Genomic DNA, 23,984 nt, shown 5'->3' on the forward strand with positions numbered 1-23,984 from the left:
CCCAGAGGTAAGGGAAAGGCTAAGTTAGCATGCTATTTACAGAGATAGCACTGGCGATCTGAACCGGTCAGTGGCGAAAAAACACACACTTCACACACACATACTCATTTACAATACCGAGCGGGGACAACTTCCGCCTTTCTGCTCTGCACACATACACATGGGGAAATAGAGCCCAGGTTGAAAAATACCGAAGTTGTCCTTTAAGCTACATTACCAGTGTTTCATACTGGGAAGTACTCACACAAGCATAGCTACACCTCTCAACATGGCCAGCCCTGTAGTGATTTTCACCTCTTTTAATACTTTTTTCCTCGTTCTGCAACAACAAAGTGAAATGTCCTAAGGTAACAGCCATGTCGTTGCTAGCGACAGAGAGATGTAGTTCACTGAGCAGTTCGCACTGAACTAAATGGTACAACGACAAGCTGCAACTTTCTTGACTTTTAACATTTTCATTAAAATTGACATGCATCATATGTGTAAGTAATTGCACAATTCAAACAGGATCAAAAAACTTTTTCAGTCAGGACCACTTTAGTCAAAGAAAACTTTATTTCCATTTGCAGTGGTATGGCTCTGTTCTGGGGCCTGTCTGCCTTTCGTCGGGCCTGTGCAGAAAGACTCTTCCAAGGGCCTACGTGGAAATCCATAAGGCAGAGAGAGCACACCTCTCTGCCCTTTCACATGCAAATGAGGAAAGCCTGAGGCAGAGTGAGCAAACCTGTCTGCCCTTCCATGTGCCTACATGGAAAGCCTAAGGCAGGAGAGCAGCAGCAAAGACTCCCAGGAACAGAACAGAGCAGCATCAATGACAAACAGAAATTACATTGATAAGTCAGACACAACATGAAAACGAGGAGCTGGGGTAGAGGCGGGTTGCAAAGTGGCTTGCAGAGGAAGCAGCAACAGTAGGCAGACCAGAGCAGTTTAAATAGGGCGCCCTGAATGAGATTCGCCAATTGGTTGCATAGAAAGGAATCATGTGATCTATCAGCTGACCATCAATCAGCTGCTCCATCAGTTGATTGGCTGTTTGAGATCAGCTGATGTAGCTGGGATTTGAGCTGAGCTTGACGTCGTGTCCTGCCTGAACTAATGCTATGCTCAATTTGTCTCTTGTCATTAACTATTGTACATATTTTCCCAGAAATAAAGTCCCATGGGGGACGCTTGAAGGGATGAATCTTTGCCTCTTTTTGTAGCAATATTTAAATCAACATCAACGTGACAGTGTGGGGTTGTTTGCTTATGTTGCCGACACAACCATCAAACAGAGGGATCAGACCACACAGCCACAATGAGGCAGATTACCTGAGTTTTGGAGTGTTTATCTTTTAATAAATAATACCTGGGGATGTTTACTTATATTAAACTTTTATAGTTGCATATTAAGTCATGAATTTGTAATGGTGTAGAGAAATGCTTAAAAGCCTCAAGTACATTTAATAGGCCAACAAAACTCTGACATGCCACAGCCACAACAGGTATAAATGACTAAAGGTTTAAATGGAACAGATTCATCATTAGCTTCATTTTATAGTCTTCCTGCTATGCTTAGTCAAAATGTCAGCAAGGAGAAAGGCTTGTAGTGGTTGATTGGTCACTGATGGGGTAGTTTAGGGACAATGAAAACACTTTCCACAAAGCTGCCATCTTAGATATGTGTACGCACTGAGCTTTAGAAGATTAAAATCTAATTTATTTTTGAAATAGTAGTTTATCTTCTCTCCTTTATATTGAAAGAGGTAGGAACAGTAACAGTATGATTTAATTCTTAAATAGTATTGAATCACACACTAATGGAACCAGTATAACAAGTGTTCATTTTGCCTCTATAGGAGATGACTTTTCCACATTGCTGGATAATTCAACAAGAATAATGGGGTGTAAGGTTGGAAGCTTTGACTAATGACAAGTAAAATTTGCCTTTTTCATGCACCCCCGCTATATGTAAGTATCATGTATCTCATGTGGCATTTGTACCAAAGCAGTGTAATAATCTGTAATGAAATTCACATTCAATTATGATGATGCACAAGGAAATAAAATGTGTTAAATAAACCAGATTAGACATGAAATGAGCCAATTTAAAGCAGGGATGACTTGATTTATGGTATTAATTTTACCCATGCTTTAAAAATGTTTGCCATTAGGAAGTTCTGTTGTGGGAGAAACCCACAGTTATTTTGTGTTCGTCTTGTCCTCTCTTTTCACATTAACTTTCAAATGGTCAAAGATGATATTTTGTCATTTCCTGCACTAATGCCAGTGCAGGAGGAGTCTGGAAAGGTTAGCTGAAGTTTTAGCATTTTAAAATTTTATGATCTCTGCAGCCCTATTCAGAGGTGTAATGAGTTGTGGTCGATGTGAAGTCCTCGCAGAGATAAAGTTAGAGAGAGAAAAGCCAGCATGAAGCTTCAGGCATGGAACTCGGACAGATTATCAGGGCCTCAACAACAAGTAGTTTGAGGTTGGACATGTAGAATCTTTTGTTACTGGGTATTTAATATTAGCAAAAGATAAAAAAAAAAAAACTATGACCTTTTCTCTGTGTGAGACTTTTTACATGCATAACAAGAAGAAATGACATTTAGAAATTCCAGTGGAGGAAGAACTGCTGGGCAGTAAATGTAGAAATTGAAATCACTAGGTATTAGCTCTCCCTCATGGGCTTAATGAGAGTCAGGAGTTCCTAAAACTGCCTGGGGGTCTGTGCAACAGTAGCGTATTTATAAAGGGTTGGCCGCCTAGCCAGGTTTGTTTAATTATGATGAAAAATTGTGGATTATTAAAACAAAGACAATTGAAGCTTCCAGTGTGTTGATACTTGTTGAGCGAGACAACAAGTATTATCAGCCTTTCACACTGAGCTGTCTTGCAACACTGGCTACTTTCTCATAGCACCATGCTCTGTTGTGGGCGGGTGAAAAATGTTCAGTTAGTAGGTGAGAAAGAGAGCGAGACTGGCGTTGTGTTGAAATGGCAGTAGTTGGGATGTCTTTTTTGCCAAATGAGAGAACACAGGCCAGAAAACAAGATGTGAAAGCCATAAATCTTAGATTCTGGACCAAAGTAATTACTATTGATCAATACTTATATCAGCACTCTGCAATTATGTTAATTTTGTCTTTTAGGGCAGAAAAAAATGTAGCTAATTCCATCTAATTTGAGCAGTTACTGGCCTCATCATAGGGTATAAACTGTGAAAATAGCAGGAATTTTAGCACAGACTCAGACACCGAGTACGACAGCCCAATGCCTATGGCGAGATGTAGGAGGCTGAGCAGTGACAGTAACTCTCCTAAGACAATTTTGTCTCTAAAAGCCTGTATCAGAAGAAGTATATACCCTCCAACACACAGTCAGTGGCCAGAAAGGAGGAACACATTTCTACAGTGACTTGACTTTTAAAGAGGCAAAGTCATGCGTGAGAAGTGCAGTTCTTTTTCCTTCAATTTAGAAACAAATAAAAAGTCAAGTTTTTATCGTCCTCAGATTCAGAGGTCGTGACGCTTTTATCTCATCTTGTCTAGAATTCTGCTCTGCTCTCTCTCGTCCTGCTTCAATCAGCTGCTTTCATACTTGTTCAGACTGAAGCAGGAAGGATCTTAACTGGTGTCAAATGAAGATTCAGTATATCCCAAACTCTAGTATCTCGCCACGGGTTACACTTTACACAGTTATTAGAAAATACAATTTTCTAATCATGATCAAGATGATGAGTAAACTGACAGGCCACTGGTGTGTGTTAACATGTCGACAAGGTGCTATTTTAGGTGAAGTTTTGGAACAAACTAACAGAGGATGTCAAGGAACCAATGGCACTGTGCTCCGTCAACGTTAGCAAGACAAGAAAATTACAGTAGACAATTAGGTAAGCAAATACGCAGGGATGAAATCGTAAAGATGAATGGTTTTTTTTAATGACTTGGACAATTAGTTTTAATTCCAAATTAACCAGAACAAGTAATGCCTCTTCCAAACTGGGCACAATGCGAACAAGCAAGCAAGCGAACATCTTATTGGTACAGTGTTTCCTAATGAAGACGTTGTAGCCTGCTCCATATGTCAGCAAACAGGCTAAGTGATGTGGTGGTAGTTTGAAGAAGCACTTGCCCTGGTTCTATTTTGGCCACCAACCTGTTTTCAGAGCAACAGCAAGCCCTTGCTTAGGTTCACTCAGGGCTTGATAGGCTACCTGAATGTTGTTGCACTTTTTTGTGCTCCATGTTGTATGGTAGGAAGAGGTGTGAGAATGTCTTGTAGACAGTGGTATGTAATGTTTCCCCAAAAGCGAGGCCAGATTCGAGGCATTTTTTGTTTTGTGATGAGTGTGAAGTTGTAAGTAGTATTTACTAGGATGTGATACGGCCCTACAGGTTGGTAAACTGTAAAGCTCCCATCACGTAATTCTCATCACCTTGTTTAACCGTATCAGCTGAAGGCACAAGCTATAAAAGTCAACACTGCAGATCCATCATACATATACAGTGCATCAGCCCATATAAGTTTTACAGCTACAGATGGAGTCAGTGTTGTTACATGACAACAAGTTTTATACTGCAGTGTTTGTTCTCTGAGAGCCAGAGAAGCCTGACTGTTTCCAGTGTAGACTGAGGGCAAACGATGATCATATTATCATCCTGAGATGCTTCTTCAAAACAACAGTGGCAGGAAATTTAATATTATCTTTTAAATACATCTTTTAAACCTGCATTTTAAGATTTGTTTTGTCTTCTGGCTAATTGGGAGCAGTGGAAACAAGCTGTAAACACAACACTGATATATTATTATCTCAATATTCTGAATTGGTGGACTTGTTGTTGTATAGTTACACATCCTACAGTTATTTTGCAACATGGACATTCATGTGAAGTTGTGTTTGTGTCTGCCTGAAGAGTGTAAGTTCAATATACACTCTCGTTTGGCTCTAGTTTTGGTCTACACCAGCTCCTGAGTAAAATATATGGCTCTTTAGCCGCTAAGCGCTCCACTGGGTTGTTTTTTTTACTGAAAACTATGCTAAAGAGAGTAGTGACAATGAACCAAAATAGTTAAGTTGTGAGTTGAACTAAAACAGTGAGCTGTGAGATGCTGAAATGTTCTGTGAAGGCTGAGGGAAACTGCAGAGCAGGGTTGTAACTCTATAGGTCACAACAAGCAACTAGAGATGGGCAATTTAAGTAATTTCCATATTGGTTTAAGTACTCACAAGAGAAGAATCTAATGTAAGAATAGGAATGTAAATTGGCAATGGAAAATGGAAATAACAATAACAATAATAATGGAAAACAAGTGCAACTTGAAAATCATTTATTGAACAACCATGCTATTAACCCCTAAATTCAAAGTTGAAATCAGAAAATTCAGTGAACTTTCTGTTACTGCCATGACATAAGTCAGATGCAGCACTTAAGAACCGTCTTTCCAGGGGTTTCATTTATAAAACAATGCGTAGGATCCATACTGAAAATGTATGTACTGACAAAAGTCAAAAAATGCGCCACAAAATATTTGACAACTTCTACAATCAGGTTTCCACCTCACCATCAGCATCGCCATATTCCCGTCTCCAAAATGTTGGTAAGCATGGGTCAAAGTTTCTCCCATCAAGTCTGTTTTTATTGATCACAACTTTTGCGTGGGAAGTGGCGTCTTTCAAGCCTCGTTTTGTGCGTACGCAATGTTAATAAATGGGACCCCAGGGCCACCCTCCCTCAGCTCAGTTCACTTTACAGGCAGACAATTGTGCCCCAGTGGGACGCTCACACTCCTGTAGCAACAGCAGGGCAAGGAGGCGCTGAGCGAAGGAATACACTGCACTCAGCTCTACAGTGAAATAAGATTTTACCCTTTTTATATGGCAAAAAAACCATATAAAAGTCATGTGGAAGGGGTGAATAGTGACTTCCAAATCAAGCAGTGAAGTAGTCAAGCCCTTCCTTATAAGTGACACGTTTCACATTATAGGTAGTCATTTGATCCAATGTCAACTTTGATAGATATATAGATTTGCCATCATGACATTTTTGCCCCCTTTCAGTTGTGGTTTAGCAAACTGTATTGTGTTAATATGTCTTATTACGTACTTTTGCTATTCCTGTTTTTAGACAAGTTGTTATGTATTTTTTAGTATTTATTAAAATTAATTCTAAAAATGACATATGTAGAAACATGTAGCAGACACAGGTTGCAGTAGTAATACATACTGTGAGCAGGGTAATATAATCAGCTGATGAAGAGATGTGGAGAAAAGGTTTAAGTGCCAGCTGGTGTTGAAGTTTGACCGAGAACTATTCCACCAAAATGAAATATCACTTTAAAAAAGAAGTTAGAGTGGCTGTGGTGTCTCAGTAGGCTAACGCATGAATAACTCTGGTTTGAACGTGGCTCTCAGCCTTTGATATATGTCATTCCTGATCTCTCTCTCCAATTTTCTCTTGTCAGCCGGCACCGTGTATGTCTTGTAAAACATTGAAATGCTACAAAAGTCCCTACATTAAAATGTGACAGTGAAGTGAATTTTTATGAAAACCTGGAATCATGATGTCAGATATCCTATTCGGAGCTATCAGCTTGTGTAGTGCATTTTAATTGGATCAGATATCATAACATCTGCAGCATCATTATCAGGGTTTCTTAAGAATGGAGTTCAGTGGTTCCACTTCAGTAACATAATGGCCCATTCTCACTGTGAGATAGACAGAATAGCCTAATAGAGATTTCTTTCTGATGATGCAGAAGAGACCAACTTAATCCCCAGAAAAAGAAAATTGGCTTTTTGAGTGTGCGTGTGGGTGTGTATGTGTGTGAGGCTGTGTGCATGTGCATGAATGAAAACAACTCCCTCCAGAGAGATTTATCTGTGCTGATGTTTGTCTCCAAGAGGGTGATAACTGATAAGGTAATGGGCAACATATAGTCGCATATTTAGTAGAATTCCTCCCCCTACAACCATATCTTTTCTGTTTTCTAGTACCAACACCATCCCTTCTTTCTTGTGCACTTCTCTTCCACCACCTCTCCTCTCCTCTCCCCCGGCGTAGTAGTAAACAGTCGTGTAAGTGCTGAAAGGGCAGCACTTGTTCTGACAATTATGAGTTTATTATCAGAACATGATCTTAACTGTGGAGCGGAACAAGACGAGAACAGACAGAGAGACACAGATGGTATCAGGAAAACAAAAGAGGGAGAGAATAGTCAAATCTTGAAGGGACTGAAGAACAAGGGCGCGAGGGAAGGAGGGAGTCAAACAGATTTGACTTAAATTACTTGTGATAAGGATGAATGAAGGAAGGCGAGTCTGTGTGTGTGTGTGTGTGTGTGTGTGTGTGTGTGTGTGTGTGTGACTGTGCTTGTGCATATGTTTGAGAACATAAGTGCAGATTAATTAAACTTCAGAGGGAATCGATAATGCTTTAATTTCCAGACTTAATCGATAATCTGATGCCCCTGAAATTAAACAGTTATACCCCCCAACCGTGTGTTTTTGTTTGTGTGCGTGCGTGCGTGCGTGCGTGTGTGCATATGTGTACACTAATCACACAGCTTCTGCCAACACAGTTGTGCAAAGATACTGACTCCCAGAGTCATCTTTTATCTTCTAATTGAATAGCGGAGACACAGACAAATAAGAACACACACACCGGCAATCTGTTGAGAAATTGTTTCTTTGATGCTGCAGTGGTTAGATGTCTTGTTTCATTTAAACATATGTATGCACTGCAGTGGCAGCACTGATGCATATGCGATGTAAATGTGGGCTGCCCTTGTCCTGTGTTACAAGGTATTTGCTGGATGGTCCATTATAGTCTTAGTATTTCCAGGTGACAATTTGTCTCATCATGTGTAGCTACTGATAGGAGGCACATGAAAGCAAAAAGTTAATGAGTGGAGAAACATTGAGTACAGATGTTTGTATAAAAGGCAACACATTTACATGCCTATATGTACCCGGGTTACAGTCCGCTCTCTGCTGTACATGAGATTTCCCCAGCTAGATTTCTACTTTAGAAAACTAATTTGTTTGGTCATGTAGCAGGGTCTCTAATTGGCTCTTAACATGTAATGCTGTGTATGACTAAGACTTCAGCCAGAGAAAATATCCTGGTATGACTGTGACAGCAGAGCAGAAGAAAGGAAGGATCATTACAGGTAGCAATGCATCCTCTATTAGAAAATAAATCAATCCAGAGTCTGACTAAAATTGAAACCAATTCGCAGTATCATCTAGAAAATGTTTCCTTCCTCTAAATAAAATTGAGACGCATTTGTGCTGTGAAGAGAAGCTGTGTTGTCTCTAGCCTGTCCTCTCACTGCGGTGTCTGTCCCCAAACACACAAACACAATTGTGTTTCCATCACTTCAGAGGACATTACATTCACTTACATGTTTGCCTTCCTTTTGGGGACAAAGCGCGAGTCCCTATAACATATATCATTAAATTTTGGGGCGAAGGTTCAACTTGGGTCAACGATTGTGTGATTGTGTTTGTGTGTTTGGGTGTCTGTCCCCAAACACACAAACACATCACTTCAGAGGACATTACATTCACTTACATTCATTTCCTGGAGTCTAACCCTAACCACTGCTTTTCTAACCTTGACCCAAGCTGAACCTTCGCCCTAAAATTTATGATTTATGTTATAGGGACTCGCGCTTTGTCCCCAAAAGGAAGGCAAATCCACACAATATGAGTGTGAAAATAGATTTATGTCCCCATAACATGAGTAATACATACATGTACACACACACACACGCAACTGATATCACTATTACAGTTAAAATAGGAGCATTGAAGCTGTTCTGGAGACTTTTGTTTGCATTTATCTCCATCACAAATGTGTTTTGCAGTAGATGTTTTGACCTTTTATTATTTTCAGCTTTGCATCCAGCACCTTCTTGACATGTGGTAATGTGCGGTGCTCTATCCTTAAATCTGTGAGCTAACTGTATATCTAAAGCTCATTTTAAAGTCTGTCCCAGATGACCAAAAATACTCACACGTGAATGTACATAGTGGTATATGGTGACAAAATCACACAATGGTAAACTCCTAAATTACATCATCTATGAATGAATGAATGTTTAAAATGAAATTGCAATTCCTTGTCACATCACTTTTTCTACCTTCCCCCTTTCTCCCCCTCTTGTCTCTCCTCTGCCTCTTTTCTCCTCTCTACCACCTCCACAGAGCGTCCCCAGCCACCCAGGAAGCTGGCTGTTCCTCAGGACGGGGTTGAATCTCGCCGTCTCCGCCTCCACTGGGTGATGGGTGGCTCAGGTTCCTCCCCGCTGAGGTACTTTACTCTGCAGGTCAAAGAGCTGCCCAGCGGGGACTGGAACACACATACCGCTGACATCCCGCACAACGTGACCACCTGGACCGTTGACAGGTACATATGTACACATTATGTAGCGTACAGTCACATACACACACACACACACATCTGCTTGTGTGGCGACAGTGTAGTAATTGTCTTATCATAGCTTAGCAACCATAACCACATGTGGCAAGCTTGTCAATCTCTGTATAGTTTGTATACTCCATTTATAAAGAGTTTAGAGGATGGTGTCTTTTTTAGTGTTTCCAAAACCAAAAACAGAAAAGCAAAAATTTGAGGAATGTATTAAATAATGTTTCTGCTCTAACATAAGCTGCAAATGTTAGCAGTACTGGCTAACTAGCTTACTGCCTACAGTAATAATTCCAGCAAAGCTTCCACATAGCCTTTCATAGTTTGTTGGTTACAGGTTACATTTTAAAAAGCATGTAGCCGTCCCCCGCTGTGTGAAATCTCTGCTCTGCTCTTTAACTGGATTTAGAAAAGTCTACACTCCAGCTACACCTTGAGGTTACTCGAGATAGTATTACATGAACCAAACTTTAAAAAGTCAACTGAAGAATTTGGTTTTAACCAACTAATAAAGCTAACATTAGCTTATTTATCTAGCCATGTACAGCAGATCAAATCTCCAGCTACATTTGTCTTTTAAAGGTGTAGTTTGTAGGATTTAGTGGCATCTAGTGATAAGACAACAACATTGCAACCAACTGACACTTCTCCCGTGTGCCAAGCTTTTTGAAGAACGACAGTGGCCAGTGCAAATAAGCGAAAACACCACATCCATCTAGAGCCAGTGTTTGATTTGTCCATTCTGGGCAACTATGGAACACCATGGTAGACTCCATGAAAGAGGACACGCTCTGTATGCAGTGTCAGAAATTAGCAAGGGCCACGGGCCATTTGGCCTGCAATTTATCCAAGAATGCCCCCAAAAGCCATGTTCCGGGGGCCAAAATTGCCCCCAAGTTTTCGAAACAACTATATGTATTTATATTTTTAACAGTATTACAATCTGACATTAAAGTATAATTTTATTTTCATTAAATTAATTTACCGTCACGTCTACAACTCATTTTCCAGACATAATCAACGAGATTGCACTGATTACGTGAGAGTAATCTGACAGAGAAGGGGAGGGGGCTTTGCTGTACCATAAGTATAAATTAACCATTTCTTGGGTGATCTGTGTCTACACAATGACAAATTAATGAAAAATTAAGGTAGAATGAATGTTAAATTTTAAATTAACTTACTTCCAGGATTGCATCTAAGGAATTTATAGTAATTTGGCCTTTTTAACAGTAAAAGTAACTGTAATGTGGTGAAACATTAGTACTGCTATCAGTAGATTAATGGTTAAATCATCACATTTAAACTGGTTGAATTATAGGAAATCTGAGTGATATTTTGCAACCATAACTTTATGTAACCCATTATTTATTTCATTTATAGTGGTTTCTACTGAAGAGTGAAGACACTATCTTAGTTGGTTTTGCTTTTCATGTGCTTATTGTTAGAACATAATTACAATTTTTTGATGGCCCCCAAACATTTCGAAAATGCCCCCATTTTTTAGACCGTGGGGGCCAAAATTGCCCCCAAAATATTTTGTTAATTTCATACCCTGTCTGTATGTAGATATAAACAGCTCATTCTGAGGTAATGAAAGCACAACCATTCTTAGTTTCAGGTGTTTATACACTGATGAAAACACAGCTATGAATATTATATTCCCTTTCTGACAATATATCCGCCTAAATTGAAATCGATGGTCATCAGTTGCCTACTGCTGTCTGAAGTGAAGGACTCACTGTTTCAACAACAACAAGGAAGTGGTAAAGCTGCCACTGTGATCTTTACAAAAGGCATATGTGCTGTGCAAGTATCTAAGGAGGGGTGGGGGTTACCTAATAGTCAGTTAGGCCATCTCAAGCATCCATGAAGAAAACAGAAATAGAAATTCCACATTACTGTTTTTTTCTTTCGTTACAGAGGCCTCATGTGGAGATTTTGCTTAGCATGACATGTTGGACTTGAATTAGTTAAAGCAGTTGTTAAAAAATCTTGTCATGTGTATGCATCATTGGGGAGAAGAGTGGACAGAGAGAGGGGGGATGCTGTGAATTTTCAAAGCTTTATTTATTTAGCACATGAAGTGCCGAAAAGGTTTGTGAAGCAAAAAAAAATAAATAAATAAATAGATAAACCACAAAAAACACCACCAGGGAGAGCAGAGTAATCATAATCACTGCAGAAACGTGGAGAATCTCAGTCACCTAATCACACAGGCACAGCAGGAAGTGCTCTTTGTCTTTTTCTCTTAATATCTTTTTTTTCCCTTACTCTGCCTTTGTGCTTTCAAGTTTGTTTGTGCCGTTTGTCCATAGTCTCTCTCTCTCTCTCTCTCTCTCTCTCTCTCTCTCTCTCTCTCTCTCTCTCTCTCTCCAGCTGTTTTTACCTTTTCTTCTGTCATTCCTCTTCTGTCACCAGCTCCTTCCCTCCCTCCATCCATCCATCCATCCATCCATCCATCCATCAACAGCTAGTTCTTTCAGAAATCACAAGGCATTTCCTTTGTTCACTTCCACTAATTCTCAGGAAGAGAGCTCCATGTTTTCCTTTTCCACCCCTCTCTCTCTATCCCTCCATCCTCTTCTCCCTGGTGAGACTGTCATTATGGCAGCAGGTGATAGTGGTCATACTCAACAGCTACTCCAACTTCCCTGAAACCCTAAGTAGCAGAGCTATGATGAGACTTTAGTTGTGTATCATGTGTCCGTGTGTCTACTGCTGCGTGACTGTTTGTGTACGCTCCTTCGCAAGCCTTCACAAAGCTATTTGAGATGCTGAAGAGCACGCTTTCAGTGTGTCTGCATCAGCCTGTTTCAACCTGCCTCGGGGAGAGTCGATCTGCCATGATGGTGGTGCTGCTGTTGTTGTTTTGATGCCATTTTCGGGCTCATTCTATCACTGAATGCTCTCATTACAGCGCCGGATGGAGGAATTAGCTTACATCTCCACACGCTCACACTCATAGTTACTTGTTATCCAACCTTAATTGTTGTTTTCCACCGAGACATCTTTGGAACCAAAACATCGAAGTCCCCAGGCTGATGCAAACATAGACACACACACGTACAATATACACACACACACACACTTTCAAACACTGTCCTTACCATCGTCCCAGTGCTGTCGGTACCCCACCCTCTTTGAGCTTGGTGCCTTTGATCTCTTATTCCTACGATACCCACAACCCCATAGGGCCTTTCCTTGTCCCTTATTGGGCCTGGCTCATTATTTTACAAGAGGGCACTTGAGCAGTTCTCCTGTCGCCTGCTGAATTTCCAACTGGTCGTCTGTAGTCTGCTTGGAACTAGGGTGGGGCGATATGATGGTATATGCTGTGCAGCGGTGGAAATGTGTCCACCAGTAGAGATTTGGCAATACTGTGTCTATCGTGGAAGCTATCAAACTTAGGCTATGTAGAAAATCAAGGCTGGATTTTGTGATTCTCATGTGATCTCTTGACCTTACTTATGCAGCTGCCTTGCTAGGTAACCTGATTTAGACAGACATGGAGGTGGACAGTGAAGCTGTAACACTTAAAATAACTGTTCTCAGGAACCCTAAAGCTTCCATATCGACAGAATTTTAGTTTTTACTGTGATGGATCTTTTGTTTTTAACTCAAGTATTGTCTCAGGTGAAGCACTTTTTTAGTTTGTTTGTATGGAAGAAAAGAAAAAAATGCAATCAAATGTAATGAAGTACAGTATGGTTATTTTAAACCATTTCTTAATTGAATTTACACAGCAGTTGGTGGTAGTTAACCTGATATAAAATTACATATCCAGAACCATGATAGAAGATTTTGGCCTTATAACCCTCTCCTCCTAGGAACTGTTTAAATAAAGTCTAGAGAAGGACTCTGTAGGTAATTGTGTGCACAGTGATGAGGGATGGAGATACTTCCTGTTACAATTTATCTTAATTCGTATTTATTTTATTAATTTATTGATTAAATCGCTCCTGTTAGCTCTTCTTAATAATTAGATGTGAACAATAAAAAAATAGGGTAAATTGCTTTTTCATCACCGACTGTCATTTTTAAAATTTAATCAGTTCCCCACGGTGTGCAGAAGAGGGTATACATTTAAACTATTAGCATGCTGTAAGGCGCCATAGACTTGTTCAGCTAACAATGGGTTCCTGTTCATTCAGCTGATTGTAAGTGGCTCTAGAGTAAAGTGTTTTCAAAATGACTGATGCAAATTGTTATTCCGCGCTCATTAATGCATTCACCTTGCACAGAGGAGAAATGCAGATAAGATGTTGTGGTAGTATGACAGTAAAATACTTTGGCAGGGGAGACAATTAGAAAGGGTGTAAAATGATTATTATTTAAGTCCTTGTCAGCTCTTCAGTTGCCACTGAAAGAGCAAAAATATGTCTGTGAGAAGGGGGGTGGGTTTGGATGAAGATATTCCTGAAGAGTTAAAGATACCCAGTGGAGTTTTTGACAACTTGTGGTGCTGTAGAGTAATGTTTCAGTGAGCGGTTCGTTTTATTTGTATCTTGCATTGAACATTCTTGTGGTAAGAGAAGAAGAAAACCACAAGCTGCAAATCAGCAATAGACGTCTTAACAAACATCTCATAGATAAAGGAGAGAGAGCTAGTGAGAAACCTTGAGTGAAAACAAAAATCTGTTTGTTTTTAAATAGCTTTATAGCTTTGGCATTGTTGTAATTCTTGTAAATTACCTGCTGTATGAACTCATTTACTGTTTTCCTATTGTATTTATCAAATCAAACTTTATTTATCTAGCACCTCTCATAGTTTACTGCAATTCAAAGCTCTTTACAGACCACTGATGAGCTAATTAGACAGTCCAAATATAAACAATGTGTGAAACAGCTTGTGAAACAATTAAGTACCGGTACAACGATAATAGGCGGCACTGAAGTGTAATGCTCACCCCCATAGTACAACTTTCAAGTAAAATGAAAAGCAATTGGTGCATCCACTGCAATGAGTGAAAATTAATTATGAGTACTGAGAAAAGTTTTGGCTGACCGTGATGCTTTTAAGGCACAGCTGGTTCTGAGGAGCGTCCACACTGAGGGTGCTTTCACACCTGCCCTGTTTGGTTTAGTTTAATCAAACTCAAGTTTGTTTGGCCCCTAAGCGCGGTTCGTTTGGGCAGGTGTGAACACAGCAATCGCACTCAAGTGTGCACCAAAACAACCAGACCGAGACCTTCTTGAAGAGGTGGTCTCAGTCTGATGAAAAACGAACTCTGGTGCAGTTCAGTAGTCATGCAAAAGTCCCTTGCACAAAATTATGAGTGTAATGGTAATGGTGGAGTTTTATTGGGTTTTTATCAGGACCTCTTGTGCTCACAGACAAAAAAATAAACAGATATTTAAGAAAAAGAAAGAGGTGTATGGCTGAAATCAATAGCATGTGAGTAAATGGGATATTTAGTAGCTTTAGTTGCTTTTTTGCATCCATCCGTTCATGTGTATTTGTTTGTGTTTTTGTCTATAGATTAAAGCCCTTTACATCATACAAGTTTCGGATGCTGGCCACCAACGATGTAGGAGACAGTGTCCTCAGCAAAGAGACGGAGGCTGTAACAACTCTGCAGGATGGTGAGAGACTGGGAACACTGGGGAGGAATGAAATAAAGGAAGACCAGGGGATATGTGGACTTGAAAACAATAGAGAGAGACTGTAGCAGCATGACTGCCTGCATGACTTTTTCTCCCTCACTGTCTTTCTGTATGTTTTCTCTCCAGTGCCTGACGAGCCTCCAGTGATCCTCGCAGTGAAACCCACAACCACTACCTCAGTCCTGGTGCAGTGGAAGGTACCTACAGATAGATGCACACACAGTATACACACACAGAGACCCACACAACGAAACTTTGAGTGCAGGTTAATCACCTATATTTGGAAAACCTCTGCAGACTTACTGTATGCCGTGTTTGTACGTGTGTTTCATGCTGTTGTGTGTGGATACAATTATCATTATTTATTGAACCAGAAAAGGTCAGAGGGCAGCACAGACAGATTGGAGAGATGTTGAGTGGGAGGGTCGGACAGACGGAGGGACAGACCGTCCTGGCTGGGGGAGAAAAATGTTCAAACTCTTAATGAGGATATACCAGCAGGAGAGAATGTTAGAGGGCAAGAGAAGCAAACATCAGCAATGTCCAACACCAGAGGAGAGAAAGAGGAGTTATGGAAAAACAGAGGTGGTTTTAGAGCAGCCGTGACATGTGAATAGACAGTAAATACTGCCTGGCTACTTCACTACTTGTCACTCTTCCTCTTGTGTTTGGAAGTGTCTTCTCTCACTCCTTCTAGCCTTATGTCAAAGCAGAAGGAGACAATGAAAAACAAAGCCACCAGCAATTTCATCATCCTTTACAAGAGTGCCAAACCCACTGAAGCATCACTTTGTCTGTGTGGGTTACAGCCGGCCCAATCCACCGGTCCTTTAAAGTGGACTCTGCTGATAAAATACTGCTCTGCCAGCCTGCCAGTGTCCTGTCACTCACCTCACTACACCAAGAAAATGAAAATGAGCACAGGCTTTCTTTTGAGAAATTGAGCACTAATGCTTCTGTACGTGTGCCTGTGTGTGTGTGTGCTTCTTTGCATGTTTTCAGCGTCCCGGTGACGACACTGTCAATGGGGTGTTGACCGGATACCGGCTGTATTATAGAGAGCTCCCAGTTAACACCTCCACTCTCGCTGAAGCAGAAGTCCAGGCAACCAAAAACAACACCACAAGTGCCCTCATTACAAGTGAGTAGTACTGATACTACAGTTGCAGCGGTATACCGGTTTCACAGTGTAACATTGTATAAAAATTGATGCTTATCATACTGTATCTATGGTATTAGAAAAAAAAAGAAATGGACAGAGAATCTCACCTGTGTATCTCTGTCTGCCTCAACTGCCTGTCAGACAACTTGCGCCACACACATGCTGCAGAGAAAATGTCAGAGAGGCGAGGCTTATATCACCTATCTCCATCCCCCGCCGAAAAGAAATTAAAACCAGCAGCACTGGATTACTTTGGATTCCCCAAAAACTCTTCAAGAACACCATCCCTCTGTGCAGATCAAAGTACATTTAAACTTTAATCCCTAACGAAAAAAAGTATGAACTTTTAAACATCGCTAATAAAACGCGCCATCGAAATCATTTTCCACATCCAGGCTCCAGGCTGCATCTGTGTTGGCTGTTCGTTCGGTAACCTCTGACTTATAAACACACACTCTGACCTCAATCTGACCCCATAAAGAAACACACTCAAACTCCCCCAGCTAGGAGGGCTGACACGAGTGAGTGTGCGAGTAAAACCTACAGACACCAGCAGCCTGTGCTGTCACACACCTACAGTAGATTTTAATTGTTAATTTTAATAGTACATTATTTTAGAAGCTCACAGCTGATGCTATTTTCATTTCACAGTTCAGTTAACATGCTATAGTGCTGCTAACATGTAAACTAACATGCTTTAGTAATATAACGTTATAGTTACATACCATTTTTATCAGGTTAATAATTCTGTTTATTATGATTATAATAGTTTATACTGTATATGTTGAATCTGTGATGTTTTCTGAGATGGATATTGAACCGTGAAAATCTCATACTGTTGTACCCCTATAACTCATACTAATGTTACTGTTCACTAAGCCTCACTTCCACTTAGTTACTGGTGCTATGCCTGTCACACTTTGTCTTCGCCCTGCACATATGCAGTTTACAGTGATGAGTGTCATTTTTATGAATTCTAATTCTCAGTAATTTTATGGAACTATTGGTTCTTGTTTGCAGACAGAGGCAGAGAAAAGCAAGGCTCTTGTTTATAGCTGAAATGACAAATCACTAGAAGATTTCATCAGCTGTAGCTGGCTAGCTAATTAAGCTTTCTCCGCGGGTTGGTTAAAAGCTCATTCTGCTGTTGACTTTTAATGTTTTCAGCTGACTTGTTTTATCACAAGAACATTGTAAAAAGGTCTTAAATATGCTTTTGGTGGCTACATGCATGATGTTTCTCTAAAAAGCAGGGCTAAGGCTGCATGTCCCAGGCAAAAAAATCATCATTAGGTGACGATCCATGTAGATACCTAACAGCATGTTAGTGTATTACAGTGTAGAGTGGGATCCTTCTGGTCCTCTTCTAAGATTGATGAGAAAAAAATGGAAAATCAGACTGTTATTTCACTCTATCATAACCCTGTTTGGTTGCACCCATCTTACATGCTTAATTTCACTCTTTGTTTTACTTCATAATAAGAGATCTAACATCTCCAAATCCAATGAAAAGACAAACAGAACTGTTAACGTTAGTGTAAACTCTGAAAGTGTCCAGGACCAGATTTCCCACTATGCTGAAATACTACACAGTGGGTGTGCTAGTCATAAATAGGAATGAATTACTTTAAATAATTTAAGTACATTCACTATTATATATAATATAGGCTTATAACCTGACAATTATACTTGTTTAATAAAAAAAAATTTTAATTGTTCATGCTGCAGCACAAGGACGTCATTTTCCTTCGAACTCATTTTTGAGTCATTGTGAAAAGATTCAGTCATTCAGAGGGCTAAAAGAAGATAATGTATTCACATCAGAGCAGGTACCAAGGCGCAAGAACTGTGTGGCCGTGGTGAGAGAATAAGCAGACGGCCTTCACTGGACTGTTATTTTCTTATGAGGCCACCCATATTGCACTTTATCTCTGGAATAATTAAATATTATTATTTACTGTACAGCCTGAAGGGCTTTATACATGTAGTAGATTAAGTATCTGCTCTTGAGTCTGACAAGAATATTGCATAATGCTTTCCAATGTGTTCCTCTTAAACACGGTTTTATTGAATATTTTATTATGATTTCACAATTTATTGAACTTGAAACACCTCCCTCCATCTTTCTCTCACTCTTCCCAAGCCAAGAGCACCTTCAAGACAGTCAGCAGTGCCTCACTAACGGAGTTTGAGTTGACACGTAAGTAATTTAGGATGGAACTGGGAGGTAAAGCTCCCAGGATTTTTGTATGTTAGATTTAATTTTAGTTACCTTGATAAACAACCAGCTTCTAGAATGAGAAGAACAAGTTGCAATGACAGCTAACATATTCACTTTGCATCCATGTTGTATGAATGAAAGTATCTTTGTTTCTTGTAGAACTAAAGAAGTTCAAACGCTACCAGATTGTTATGACAAGCTACAATATCATTGGAGAGAGCCCACCCTCCACTCCAGTCGAGGTGTCTGTTGGAGAGGCAGGTAGGTTGAAACAGAAGCAAGCTGTTGGACTGGTGACAGTTTCATGTGTTATCTACACATCTTGTTTATGATTGTTTATTCTTGTAGGATACCACAACAGAAAAGCTGTTTTATTGTTGACTGTCAAGCTTCTTCTCTCCCCTGTATTCAACATGTAGTACGTTGTTAGAAGGTAGCAATTTGGGTACACAAAGGAAGTTTAGATCATTGCTCTTCTTATATCAGTTACAGCGGGTCACAAAGAGCCTTCTTCTTCTTTTAAATCATACTTACTCCAAAAGATATCGTTGTTTAAGCATGAAAGCACGTTCTTGACCTTGGAAATAGTTGAACAGATCAATCCCATCTCAACATCCACTGGTGCAGCATTTTCACTGCATGATTTAGCTCAACAACACTCAGTTCACTTGTCGTACCAGGTCCTTTCCTCTGAAGATAGTACCACCTTAATGCAGGCGAGATACTCAGCTGATCACCATAACGATGCCACAGTCGCATCATCTTTAACATGACACTCGCTGACTCCTTTCATCTGCACCTGAACAAAGACACTTTGTCAACTGTACAGTATACCATATGGCAGACTTTTACCAGCTGCAATGTTTTAAAACCTGGATGAAGTAAAATTTAAAAATGCAGTTGCTATTGATGGTAGCTTGGCTGTTAAAAAATGACGGGTTTGTGCAGTTGTCTTATGTGAAAATTGTCTCTGAGAAGTCGGTGGTCTGCAGTGTTTTAACTCCACCGTCTGGTACCGGCTCAGCTTGCTTAGAACCTCAAATGAGATGGTACCAAAAAAAGTACCAGGTGCTACCAAAACTTTTTATAATGGAAAACGTGAAAGGAGTAAGTTGAGTAGAGCCATGCTGTGTCATACCACACAGTGGAAATGTGGGGACCAAGGGGACTATGCCCTTTTTCAAAATTCATACATGTTATTCCTGTGGTCTAAGATGGTCCTAGAATATTAGCAAACATTAACAACTCTCCCAAATCCAAAAGCTTGAGTGTTAAAACTCAAATGTGTGATGTCATATTATATAAGGTGCAGCTGCTCCAGTGACAATGAATCGTGAAAGATGTTCGAGATGACAGTGAGAGCACTCAGGGGAATGATCCGAGTATATGGGTACATTTTCTGTTTCAGAACCGAGAACATTACGATAGGTTAAAGCTCATTTGGGTATAAAAAAGAAAACATTCAGTGGGTCCACAAAATCAGTCTCCCAATCAGTGTCTATGGAGCAGCTCCAGACTTTATACCCTATGACATCACAAGGACTTTGAGAGAGAGTAGGTAATGTTCACAAATATTGATTGAACTTTCCTAGGCCAAAGAAATAACATTGGAAATCTTTTTTTAGGTGGTGGTCCTCTTTAATGTTCTCCCTTTTTCCAGAGCTTTAATGGTTTCATCAGCAGATGGAATTTGCTCAGTTGTTATGGAGATGGATATGTTCACATACAAGCTCAGTAGCTGTCACAGTTTCATCTGTAGCACATCATCTGCTTTTGAGGACTCTGTGATATGTGTGAAACCTCTGGAAGACACTATTAAAGGACCTTGAGTTGGGGTGTTTGATAATTCCTGTCTCTGTTTTGTCTGCTTAGTCACTCCTGTCCTCTCCGTGGCTCTCTCCTCCTTTTCTCTTTCTTGCTTTGCCCTGTCCACGCTTCCTGCTTTGGTCTCATTGCCCCTCGAGTGGCATGCCTTGTGTCTGTGTCTGAGGGTGTGCACGTTAAGTGTGAGTGTGCATACATCTGGACACATCTGAATGTCGTCAAGAGCTCCACAAAGTCATCTATTTTCTAGTGATGGCGGTCCAACCCCTGTTTAACTTTAACTAGATTCAAACCATGGATCCATTACACAGACGGGAGTGCAAATACATCACTCTCACACACTTATATGCACACACACACACACACACACACACACTACTCCAAGGCATGCAGAGAGACACACAAACGAGTGTGGGTGAACACATTTGCACATTATGATAGAAACACCTCCAAGTTTTTGCGATTTCCCTCACAGTCTTACACACCCTCCTTCAGACCAAAACTGCATTCCTATTCAAGGGGTGTACATAGTTTGTGCGTGTAGGCCATACATATCACATGCAGATGAGTGAGAGGTGAGGATAAGCAGGGGGAGGCAGAAAAAGGCTGGAGGGGGATGATGAAACGGGGTGATATGGCCTTTTCTTTAGCCTCAGGTGCACACTGCTGAGTGTTCATGCATATGTGTGGTATAGTGGAGTAACAAGGTACTGCCTTAGGCCCATCCTAATTGGAAGGGTAGAACATATCTCTCCTACTTCCCACTCTAACACCCAGCTGCACACATACACACACACACACACACACACACACACACCTACAGTAACTGTCTAACAAAACACCTCATCTTCTGCAGCTCCATCGGTGGCCCCTCAGTCTATTAGAGTGTCCGCCGTGTCTCCCTCCATCCTGGAAGTGACCTGGGACACCCCCCCCCTTGAGACCCAGAATGGACTCATCCAAGGATACAAGGTGACAACCAGAAAAACATACACACAAAGATTTCCTTGGGGGAAACACACACAAGACACACGACAGAAAAAGACCCAAACACACATACATACATACGAGTACTTATACTATGAGTGTCCGTGTGGTAGAGGAAGCACACTGCACTGTTTCTGTCTGCATTTTAAATGTCTCTCCTCTTGTCTTGGAGGGGTTTTGCTCTGCTGCACCTTCAAGTGTCCTGTAGAGGAAGAGGGAGAATTAAGTTAGAGGAAGAATCTGAATATCCTTTAATGGTTTCAATATCACTCCTCTGCCTGTCTCTCCCCCTCAACTCCCCTGTCCCACCCCCTCGCTCTTAGTACTTCAAACACAAGGTTATCTGTCCTGCTTTAGACACATTGATTTCTGCCGGAGCAGAGGGGGGAATAGAGAAAGAAAGAAGGGAATGTAATATTTGCAGAGTGAAGGAATGAGATGAGCAAGTGATCCCTGTAGAATCCTGATTAGAGGAGAGGATCGAGGGAATACGTTTAAACTACCAGAGACGGATGGACACGGGGAGGGGAGCGTGAGGCAGAGGGGGTTAATGGGATTAAGACGAGAGAAATAGAGCAAAGAAAGAATGTTTAATGAATTTATAGGTTCTGACTTCTGTTAACACTCCTACTCTGTTAGATGAGCAGAGCAGACGGCAGGTAGGGCTGAAGGTAAACTTCATTGCAAGTGTATTTTTCGACAGTTGACGTTTACTGAAATGCTCCAGAGGGCTTGTTAAACACACTGAACATGATGGGTTACAGGTAATACCAAACTATCCTAGCGGAATTACTCACACACACCAGGTTGCACACTATCAAATGTGTGGGCAGACTTGTCCAAATGAGTCATTCATATTTTGAGTGAAGCCCTCCAAAACTGCAGCATTCCCTCGGAGTATGAAGATATTTTTTTCTTCATACTTCATCAAGATAATCCATCATGCTATTCCTGCCAAAATAGGTCAGTCATTTCTAATAGCAGTGCTACGCATTCAAACAAAAACCTGAAAATGATGAAGTGTTTCCTCCTTTGCAAAGCAAACATCAAGCCGCTGTTTTTCATCAAGACTTAAGATCCAAAATCAACTCTCTAACAAAAGAGGCAGAGGAAAATCCATTTAAGGATCTCATCAAATCACATCATAATCATGTTCATTCATGACAGCTTCGAATTGTTGTTTTTTTTAAAGACTAATCCCGATGGTCTCACGCTCTTACCAAATACCAAAATAGATCCTCTACACAACAGGAGAGTGGTTTACAAAATGGCCCGGACTTTTTCCCAAACCATTAGAATAAAATATCACGAGGAATGTCGCCTAAATGGAAATACCACTTTTGTGCAGAAGGTAATACATTTTGATTTTGAATTGAGTATATATGGATGAGTTATTCTGTATCTCATTACTGTGAGAGCATGTGGAAGGACAGAGATGGTATAATGCTGCCCTCAAGTGCTACTCATAAGCTGCTACTTCCAAGTTTGGAAGCTGTAAATATAGCTTATGGTGCTTTGTAGTGCCTTCTGTTAGAAATAATAACAAAATAGACTCTCCTTTACAAAAAGTAGCTTTTGGCTTTTGTTTCACTTTATAAATCAAACTGCACAGAAACAGATTTGGAAAAATACTGTTGGATATGTGTAGCAGGTAAAATGCATACAAAAAACAACATTGATTTATTTGAATTACTAAAATAAATCACTTCCCTTCAGTTGCTGCCACACATCTGAATACTAAAACCATTTTAAACATCCCTGGCCTGCTAAATATGAGGTATCGGTTAAGATCAGTGTGTGTGCTGTCTTGTCAGTACACACTGAAGCCATGTTAATTATGTTTCATAGTGGACAGTATACAGTAACAGAAGAAAAAGAAAGTGTTAACACTGATCTGTTGCATTCTGAGAAAGAAGACAGGACCAGAGTGCACTGATCAGTTAACAGCGTTTAAAAGTGCAAACAGACTAATGTTTCACAGCCACTGTGTCTTCATCAGCGTCAAAAAGAGCAAAGACCAACACAGAAATATAAAGTCAACCTATAGCAGGCGAGCAGTTCACATTGGATAATTGGTGGGAGTTGCCATTGTCAAAGCCACGCTCTGCACCACAATCATATCAAGGAGGTTAAATTAAAGGTTAAAGTTTTGAAGTCATGATGTCATATCACGTCACATCATTGGGGTGCAACACATGTGCAGGAAAATCTGGTCTGCAGCTCCCATGGGGTCAAAGACTGTGGGCCCTATTTAGATGGTCTAAAGAAGACGGCGGAGGGTGCATAATCCATGTCGCAAGTGTCATTGCTATTTAGATGCAGGCACAGTTGTCATTTTCACACCCTGCGCCCTCGTCGTCTAACTAGCAAATGAACTTGCGCTTCTCTGGGTGTGTTGGTCTAAAAATGAGGAGTGGTCAGGCACAGTCATGGCACGTTGCTAGTTAGATGACGTAAAAAACAAATGCGCCAGTGACCAACAAAAACCTGGTCTAAAGTCAACGGCGCAGTATTTCGCTGTTAAACAAGTTAGTAATATGCGTCTCTAGGCGGGTGCACAACGCGCGTGCACTCTGCTCAGACACACACGGAGCAGCCACACATATGCAAAAGATAACAAATAAAAATATGATTACAATGTGAAAGGTTATTATTGTGCACATTAAAATATTTATCAGAAACACGTCTTAATGGTCAGAGAGGGATGTGAACTTATTAGTTTGCAGCTGTGTTACTGTAATCAAATCAGGTTGGGTTTCCATTA

The 23,984-nt window shown here is 40.5% G+C and overlaps 1 protein-coding gene across 1 annotated transcript in view; it reads left to right on the plus strand.

Annotated features, from left to right (window-relative positions):
* LOC126390765 (protein sidekick-1-like) overlaps positions 1-23,984 on the plus strand; it is a 266,873-nt gene that overhangs the window by 233,937 nt on the left and 8,952 nt on the right. The window contains exons 31-37 of the mRNA XM_050045212.1: positions 9,197-9,398; positions 14,902-15,005; positions 15,153-15,223; positions 16,029-16,167; positions 18,332-18,388; positions 18,569-18,670; positions 21,090-21,205. Of these exons, the coding sequence (XP_049901169.1) occupies positions 9,197-9,398; positions 14,902-15,005; positions 15,153-15,223; positions 16,029-16,167; positions 18,332-18,388; positions 18,569-18,670; positions 21,090-21,205 (791 nt within the window). The remainder of the gene's footprint in view (positions 1-9,196; positions 9,399-14,901; positions 15,006-15,152; positions 15,224-16,028; positions 16,168-18,331; positions 18,389-18,568; positions 18,671-21,089; positions 21,206-23,984) is intronic.

Source organism: Epinephelus moara, chromosome 5, assembly GCF_006386435.1.
Source record: "Epinephelus moara isolate mb chromosome 5, YSFRI_EMoa_1.0, whole genome shotgun sequence".
Classification (NCBI taxonomy): Eukaryota; Metazoa; Chordata; class Actinopteri; order Perciformes; family Serranidae; genus Epinephelus; species Epinephelus moara.